The sequence below is a fragment of the Rutilus rutilus genome, assembly GCF_951802725.1.
Source record: "Rutilus rutilus genome assembly, chromosome: 3".
In the NCBI taxonomy this organism is placed as follows: Eukaryota; Metazoa; Chordata; class Actinopteri; order Cypriniformes; family Leuciscidae; genus Rutilus; species Rutilus rutilus.
The window spans coordinates 21,473,324-21,482,545 of NC_140211.1; the positions used below are offsets into that span (position 1 = coordinate 21,473,324).

The window sequence follows — 9,222 nt, forward strand, 5'->3', positions numbered from 1 at the left end:
CTGCACACAGTATATATGATTACTCATATTGAAGGACCATGGACTCTCTCTCTCTTTCATTATCTAATTTGTTCAGTAATAGTGATCTGACTTGTAGCAGAAGCTAGCGTCGTGTTTGTAGTATCTGCACAGGGTCCCATCGTCCTGAGGACATACACAAAAGAATATGCTGGGAGAGAGGTTGTAGTGTCCAGATTTAAAGAACTCATCTATTTCTCAAGGAACTCCAGGTTCAACTGCAACTCTGTCCCCTGCTGAATACAAAATGATAGTCTCCAATGGCCCCGTTCTGCCACATGTGCACATCTGATCCACAAATACCCACAGAGTGCATCTGAAGTAACACGTCTTCAATAGAGATCCAATATTAAAGTGCTAATCACCATTGTGTATTTGGAAATATTGCTAAGTCACAAACCAATACCATTTGGCCCCATCTCAGGAATCGGACGCTGTTCCTGTTAAAGATACAGAAAAGTCTGCAAATACAGTATAAACTGCAAGTGCAATCAGAGTTCGAGGGTTGCAAAATCTTCAACTAAAATTCATGAAATGTCATTGCAATCTGAGATCTCCTTTAGAGTGCACGACCAAAGAGAGGTTTTATCCATTTTATTCACATACAGTATGCACGTAGAGAACAATTGATAGGTTCTTTAAGTTTACAGAATTATTTGGCTCTTGAATGGATCATGCAATGTAATTAAAATAAATTAAACGTACCTCAATGGTGTATAAATGAGTTTTCCTCCATATATTCACTGATTAAGATGGCCAGTTGTGGACTACTTGCACAACTCCTACTTATTAAGCCCAAATTACATATTGACCAAACATACAAACAAAAATACTTTATGAAAATGATTACTCACATACTTTACTTAAAGTAATTACACAGACAATCAAGTTAGTACAATAAATCTTAGGCAAAGATAAGATTCATTGTTTGTGAAAAAGATTAAGGTAATTCAATTGTAAAAATGACCTGCTATTATGAAATGCCATTAAAAACTGCACTCAGACAATGTTACATAAAAATAAACGAACACTTTTCATGATTCTATAAAATGTTTATTTATATTCCTTTTACTAATGTAACATGCTAGATTCATAAATTACAATGAAATTTAAATTATACATAATTACATCCACTGTGGGGAGAATCGCTGAATTCCTGTGACTGCTGTACCTGAGACAAGATAGTGAAGTTACTCTCAAAACTAGCTGGAGTAAACTAAATGTCTTGAAGTGACTGTAGCAAGGCAATAATCAGATGTGGGTCTAGTGGTTGATCTCATGGGTTCTGGTCATTCTTGTCACATTTTAACATGACTTTAACCCCAAGACCCTGACGGGTGGTCTCAAAGGCCTGCACAGCCTGCTCCAGTGGGAAACGGTGGGTGACCAGGGGTTTGACGTTCACCTTCTTAGATGCCAACATAGAAATGGCTACCGGCCAGCTGAAAAAAACAATGAGGTATCATGGGTAAAAGTGGGCAAAATACAACAAAAAAAATGTTTTATATATTGATCTACATTATACTTAAAGGGATAGTTCACTTTGAAAATAAATTTTGGTATGATTTAGCTTACCTCAAGGGCATCCAAGATGTAGGTGTCTTTTTTTCCGCAGAAGTTTCAATTTTGATATTTTTAGGTCAAACCGTTCTTGTCTGTCAGTCATTTCATGCAGGTCTATGGTCACTGTCTCAAAGAGCATGCACAGAGTCCAAATTAAAACAATTCCCCATCGTCCAAATTAAACAATTCCCCATCGTAAGTACACATTGATGGCCTAAGACACGAAACGAGCGGTTTGTGTGAGAAAACGACCAGTATTTATATAGTTTTTACCTCTTGAACACAGCCGCGTCCAAATGATCTGACGGCGCGGGCGGGTATAGATATATACATAGATGTCGCCTTGGCTACGGTTTCGTTCCAATGAACTGCAGTAGCGAAGGCGACATCTAGTGTATACATCTATACCCGCCCGCGGGCGGGTATAGATGTATACACTAGATGTCGCTTGGCTACGGTTTCGTTCCAATGAACTGCAGTAGCCAAGGTGACATCTATGTATATATCTATACCCGCCCGCGCCGGCAGATCATTTGGACGCGGCTGTGTTCAAGAGATAACAACGATATAAATACTGTTCGTTTTCTCACACAAACCGCTCGTTTCGTGTCTTAGGCCATCAATGTGTACTTACGATGGGGAATTGTTTAATTTGGACGATGGGGAATTGTTTTAATTTGGACTCTGTGCATGCTCTTTGAGACAGTGACCATAGACCTGCATGAAATGACTGACAGACAAGAACGGTTTGACCTAAAAATATCAAAATTGAAACTTCTGCGGAAAAAAAGACACCTACATCTTGGATGCCCTTGAGGTAAGCTAAAACATACCAAAATTTTATTTCAAAGTGAACTATCCCTTTAAACCGCTGATACAGTCATAAGTACATCTCTAGCCTTAGTGATCCTACTTACGTATTACAGTAACGGAATACACCTCTGATGTCAACTTCTCTGAGTGCTGCATTGAGAAGAGGTATGGTGGTCATCTCAGGACCAAGCCCAACCAACACCACCACTCCTCCAGAACGAGTAGCCTAGACAAAAACACCATCATCAGCACAAGAAGGTCTAAGTATGATCAATAATTAAACACTCAAACAAATTTGAGTTCTCCAATAATGTGAAAGCTGTATGACTTTATTTTTTTGTAATCAAACTTACATAGATGGCTGTTTGAATGCTGTTCTGCACTCCAGTGCATTCAATGCTGATTTGAGACATGCAACCCAGCATTCCCTCCACTTTTTTGGCCATGTCCTGAGGTGTATCCTCTTTTTTCACAAGAAGCAGGAAGTCTGCTCCGATCTCTTTAGCTTTGGCAAGCCGATCAGAGGACAAGTCTACAAATACAGATTAAAAATGTATTTTATATGCACAATTTATTCATACATTATTACTTTTTATGCATAGTGAAGAATATATACATTACCACTTATTATTACTTGTGAAGCACCCATGGCTTTGGCCGCCAACAAAGAAACTAGTCCAATTGGTCCTATGTTGGTGAAAACACACACACACACACACACACACACACACACACACACACACACACACACACACACACACACACACACACACACACACACATATACAAACATAGTCTTTGATTGCTATAACCAGTTAAATATTTCAAAAGTCATGTTACAAAGATAAATTAATTAATAAGCAACAATTATTTTACAGTGCTGACACACTAGAAAAGTGGCAGAGCCCCAGAAGTCAGAGGTCATTACACTGATTGACTAGTTAATATGTAACAGTTGTATAAATATGTGCAAACATTAGAGATGACTAACCTGCACCACAGACAAACACTGAGCTTCCAAGAGTAACTCCTGCCCTCCTGCAGGCATGAATGCCCACTGACAGGGGCTCAATCAGAGCGCCCTCCTCATAAGTCACATTATCGGGAAGTCTGCATGCACACAACCATATGATTATATTACGCATAGAATTAAAGGACCATGGACTTATAATTAGTCCGGAAATAGTGATCTGACTTGTAGCAGAAGCTAGCGTTGTGTTTGTAGTATCTGCACAGGTTTCCATCATCTGGAGGAGTGGCACAGAAGAATATGCTGGGAGAGAGGTTGTAGTGTCCAGATTTAAAGAACTCATCTACTTCACGAGGAACTCCAGGTTCAACGGCAACTCTGTCTCCTGGTTACAAAAATGAAAGACACACTTAATCCAAGTTTAACTGTTATAGCCAACCCCTGGTTTCACAGACAAGGCTTAAACTTAGTCCCAGATTAAAATGCATGTTTTAGCTGTTTTACTGAAAGCAACTTACACATACAGTAACTTAGAACATGTCAGTGCCTTTGTTTTTTTCTCAAGATGCGCAACAGTAATGTTCTTTTTTTCTAATGCATGTTTATAAAAGCTACTTAAATGCCCTAAGTGAACTAAAACCTAATCCTGGCTTAATCTAAGCCCTGTACTGTATGTGAAACCAGGCCATTATCTCACAAACTAAGGCAAACCCAGAACTAACCAGCTTTGAGGTGAGTCACAGCAGACCCCACTTTCACCACACGACCAGAGGCTTCATGTCCCAGAATCATGGGCTGTTTCAACACATAGTCCCCGATGCTCCCGTTCTGCCAATAGTGCACATCTGATCCACAAATGCCCACTGAGTGCATCTGAAGTAACACGTCTTCAATAAAGAAGCCCGGAAAAATGGATAAATATGAATACTAAAATGTTTATCACCATTGAAAAGCATTTAGAAATATTGCATAATCACAAATCTATAACCTACCATTTGGTCCTGGCTCCGGGATCGGACGCTGTTCCTGTTAAAGATACAGAGATGTCTGCTATTATTAATTGCAAATGCAATCAGAGTTCAAGGGTTGCAAGATCTTTACTAAAACGCATGACATTTCATACCAGTCTGAGATCTCCTTTAGCGTGCAGAACTACGGAGAGGTTGTCTTTATCCATGTTTTTATCTCATATAAGTACAGAACAACTGATAAACTCCCGACAACGCGTGTTCTCACAGTTGATATACTTATTATTTGACTCCTGTACTGTACGGATCATGCACCCGTTCACTCACACGCGAACTGACACACATAGATATATATACATAGAAACATTCGGTTTCAATGGGTCGTCCGCCATATTGAAACGGTCAAAGCCGGTCAAATAGAAAGTTGACAGTGCGCCGTCTGCAACCACCACACTACGGTACGCATGTATGAATATCTATATCTGTAACAGACTTAAGCAGATGATTTTGCTCAACTAACACAATACAACAAGAGGAAGGCGTCAGCTAACACAGCACTAAAAGTTACCATAGTTAAACTAGTTTAAACCCCTGTAACAGTTGCTACATATAAGAACACAAACTAACACATTTTTACCTGTAAAAGGTTATCCCATTTTTTCGGTAATTTAAATCTTGGTGGTTTTTAAAACCAAAATCTGCGCACTGTTGTAGCATCATTGACGCTTATTGTGAGTGAAGATACGCTGACCGTTCCAAGATGGCGGGCGCGCCGACGTGTCTGGAGCGGCAAATAGGATTCTACTTAAATATATCTATGCCCCTTACGGCCATCCCACTTCTTCCTGTTTTCTCAGCAGGTCATTCAATAGCATCAAAACTGCGCGCTGTGCAATCTGAGCGCATTCTGCACAAAATCATGGAGAGGAAAAACTAGTTTCTGCATTTTAACATTGTTCTTAAAATGCAAATAAATTCAAATTAACTATACAAATATGGACAGATCTGCCCCGTTTTTTCTTGCCTTAATTTTTGAATCTCACATTTATTTCCATTCAGTCCCAGTTCCAGAAATGCCGGAAGTTGTCTGTTGCTATGGTGATGCGCCTTCTCTATTCAGTATGTGTTTTTGGTAAATTAAACAAAATGAACGGAGAGGATATGGTACTGGATTGTATCAACAAACAGCAGGAGAGTCTGAACATGAGTCACCGGGGTCTAGTTGTTTTGCCACCTGGCGTTTCGAGACTCGTTACCTTGAAAAAACTGTTTCTGAACAACAATCAGCTCATTTTACCACCAGACGAGGTAAGTTACGCCACTTATGTACGGTGTTCTACAAAGTAGCTACTCGCAAAGTGAATGAATTCGTCGCACATATCATATAATAATAATAATAATAATAATAATAATAATAATAATAATGCAAGCAGAAATCATGTCTAAAGTGTCTATCATGTCCATCTCCTGTTAGATTCTGCACTTGGAAAAGCTTGAAGAACTGACACTGGATAGAAACCAGCTGACCGTTCTTCCTAGCAACATTGGATCACTGAAACACCTGACTTACCTGGGTGTAAACCACAACCCACTATCTGTTCTCCCAGAAGAAGTAGGGGACTTGAGAGAACTGAGAGAGCTCTGGGCTGCTGGATGTGGTCTCATCTCCATACCATTATCTATTGGTAAACTCAGCAAGTTACAGAAACTTGGGCTCCATAATAATACAATTACACACCTGCCTTCAAAATTTGGAGCCCTCAGCAGCTTGCAGTGGTTAAACTTAGCTGATAATAAACTTCAAGACCTCCCAGCAGAGGTGAATGACTTACAGTCTCTGGTCTTCATGAATCTGGACAAGAACTGTTTTACACACATCCCTACTGAACTAACAGGTTAGAAACGTCCCACTATTTATGGCATCTACTTTTCCCACCACAAGTGGCTCTTTAATGTATTCTTACATAGTAAAAACAGTTTCAAGAGGACAACTGGAGACAATTTAATACAAGAAGCCGCTGCACATTTGATCTGTTGCTTTGCTCATATTAGACATACATTGTTAACATTTACCCCTGGTTTCACAGACAAAGCTTAAGCCTAGTTTGCAATGACACATTTTAAAATATGTCAGTGCAATTCTTTTGTCTCAAGATGCACACAGTAATGTTTTTTTTTCTAGGGCACGTTTATAAGAGCTACTTAAATGCCCTAATTGATCTAAGAACTAATCCTGGCTTAATCTAAACCCTGTCTGTGAAACCAGGCCTTAGAGGACTAATTGTTACTCTTTCACTCTCATTATTATCGGTAATGGTTATTAGGTGTAACATTTTCCTTTTTTTGTTGCTCATGTGCAATTTTTTATTACATCTGTTTCCAGACATGGCAAATCTGCAGATCCTGTCTGTTAAATTTAACAGCATCAGATCACTGGAGGATTACCTAATCACTGGTTTCAGCAGACTTATAAAACTTGACCTCAGAGAAAATCCTTTAATGGATAGACCACCTCACTGGAAGGTAATCAACCATCAACAGAAAATAAACAGAGACACACTTTGTTTCAAGTATATACACTTTTATTTGTTAATATTACTATTGCTATTCTCTGTAACCTATGTCAAATCAACTCTGTTCACGTACAGGGACTGGATTTCATATTGCTGGGAAAAGTGTGATTTACTGAAGAAGCAGTTTAATATGAGATGAGCAGAAACTGAGAATGAACATCCAGGTGCATTAAATGTCAGTGAAACATATATAGAACAAAGAAGTGGATTTAAACGAGGCACGTTATATTACATTTCTTGGTGACAATAAGGAGGTGTCACATCATTAGATCTCGAAACATGATGGCCATGGAGGGAGGGAAGAAAATCATAAAGTTCCCCTGAATACTTCTTCATTTGGTCGATATGAGCATATCCTGAAAAAGAGACAGAACAATAAACAGTTTCTAAATGTGAGAACATTTGTAGGGTGTCAGTTTTATCTGTTAATTAATTACCTGAGATCATGTTGTTTACAGGATACTGCCGCATCTCACAGCATGAACACACTTTGTTCGGTGATGCAACAGACTGGTAATCTTCCTGGCTAATAGATAACATGAACATGAGGTTACACCAGGTTTTTATAAAGATAAAGGGCTGTGGTAGCGAAAGTAATATCTAGACATCAGTTGTGTCTTATGTAACTGAAGAGGAACAATATGAAAAAACTACTGGATGTATTTAAAAATGACATTCACGACAGTGAATCTATGCATTCTGCCCAAATTCTATATTAAATTCAGATATAATTAAATGTTGAGTTAATGCACACCTGCTCTTCTCTCTCACTGGTTGATCTTCAGTCTCATCGGATAGACTGTCTTCAGACATTTTGGTTGTGTTTAGTTCTTCACACATCACCTTTAATAAATGACAACTGAGAAGCTAACAAAGACAACGAAGAATAGCCGGGCACAGGTTTAACCACAGCATGTTCTCCTACCTGCTCATCCGTTTCCCAAATGAACCTTCCAATTAGCACTCTCATTTCTAAAGAGAGAAATTGGAACAGTAATTATGAAATATTAAATGTAGCAACGACTCATTTCATTCTTTAGATTGGATCTCGTCACTAAAAACAATGAACAGCTCACCATTCTGGATGGAGTCTGGAGGCAGTACGTAGTGGCCAAGAGGCACAGATTTGACACTCTGGCGAGGTTTACATGCTGACAGGAAATTGCTGTGGAAAACTGTTGCCCTGTTCTTTATGTAGTCCTCACTGCGATATACCCTAAAAAAGAATAAAGGAAGAAATCAGGTAAAACTTGTTTTTCATTCATTTCAGGGGTTTAGGGTACAGCAGATTTGGATTAAATGACTGCCACAGATGCGAGTGATAACCACTTTTCTTTGCATTAAATTAAAAATACACAATCCATGCATATTCTGTTACTTTTAAAGCTTCTTTAGAAGTATGACCAAGTTACCCTGAGACAAGATTTGCACAGTAAACTAATAGACCTTTTAGTGTCTTCAGAAGAGGCATCATTACTGAAGAGGTAATCTGCTGTTTTCCAGGAAGAAAGAGCTCCCCCTTCAGAAACTAAAAGAATATAGACAAGTATATAATGTACTCATATTTCAAGTTAAAACCTGATATAAAATCAGATGACTTATTACAAAACATTCATTAGTAGATTAGTTCATTTCTTTAATTTAGTTATTTTAGAAGCATACAACCAAATACTCATCTCACCCACCCCAGAAGCTGGTTACCCCCTTTCCAACACTGCTGGAGAACCATGCCGTTTTGTCTTTAAACATGCTTAAGCTTATGTTTATGTTTGTCTCTTCAGTTCGCACAGAAGCTAATCGAAGGCCTCGATGTTGCGATGATCCTTCTTCAGACCTCGAATGTGTGTGATGACGTTCAAATTAAAATCATTAAAATCAAACAAGTGGATAGTAAAGTAGAAAAGTTTTTAAAAATGAACAGGGAAAAAAAATAAAACGTTCATAACCTATAACGGACAATCGTTAGCTAACACAGATCGCCTCAGGCCTTGACGAGCAATATCCGATTCGTGAACGAATCGTCTTTTGTTTTGTTTTTGAGTCGGATCTTTTCACTGAATCTGTTCACAAAAACCGGTCCAGACCAGCTCCAGTTCCGAAAACCAACTCAATCTGACATGTCCGATTCGTAATGAGAAAAGAAGTGACGACAGGGCATTTAAAGTGAACCGAGGATATGACTGCTGATTGAAGGAAGGATTAAAAACTTAGTCAATAATTATTTTAGGGGAACGTCAGGACCAAGCGATGACGTAGTTACAATATGACGTAAAAGAATAATTGAATCGGTGTTTTTTATTGGTTAAACGCAACTGAT

At 38.7% G+C, this 9,222-nt stretch overlaps 2 protein-coding genes across 2 annotated transcripts; one reads left to right on the forward strand and one right to left on the reverse strand.

Moving 5' to 3' along the window:
- Positions 1 to 597: 597 nt before the first annotated feature.
- Positions 598 to 8,920, reverse strand: LOC311287454 (sorbitol dehydrogenase-like). The gene is made up of 17 exons (XM_084404323.1): positions 8,591 to 8,920; positions 8,352 to 8,433; positions 7,982 to 8,121; positions 7,831 to 7,877; positions 7,660 to 7,748; positions 7,343 to 7,431; positions 7,138 to 7,261; positions 6,165 to 6,184; positions 4,488 to 4,549; positions 4,357 to 4,390; positions 4,087 to 4,251; positions 3,590 to 3,749; positions 3,386 to 3,504; positions 3,016 to 3,081; positions 2,748 to 2,926; positions 2,499 to 2,620; positions 598 to 1,460 (listed from the first exon to the last, which is right to left on the reverse strand). The coding sequence occupies exons 1-17, from the start codon at positions 8,652 to 8,654 to the stop codon at positions 1,295 to 1,297; spliced, it is 1,728 nt and encodes a 575-aa protein (XP_084260449.1). The 5' UTR covers positions 8,655 to 8,920; the 3' UTR covers positions 598 to 1,294.
- Positions 4,711 to 7,141, forward strand: LOC311288355 (uncharacterized protein). Its single transcript, XM_084405720.1, has 5 exons — positions 4,711 to 4,790; positions 5,392 to 5,640; positions 5,807 to 6,227; positions 6,716 to 6,855; positions 6,981 to 7,141. Exons 2-5 carry the CDS (start codon positions 5,428 to 5,430, stop codon positions 7,011 to 7,013), a joined length of 807 nt encoding a protein of 268 aa, XP_084261846.1. The 5' UTR covers positions 4,711 to 4,790; positions 5,392 to 5,427; the 3' UTR covers positions 7,014 to 7,141.
- Positions 8,921 to 9,222: the final 302 nt, after the last annotated feature.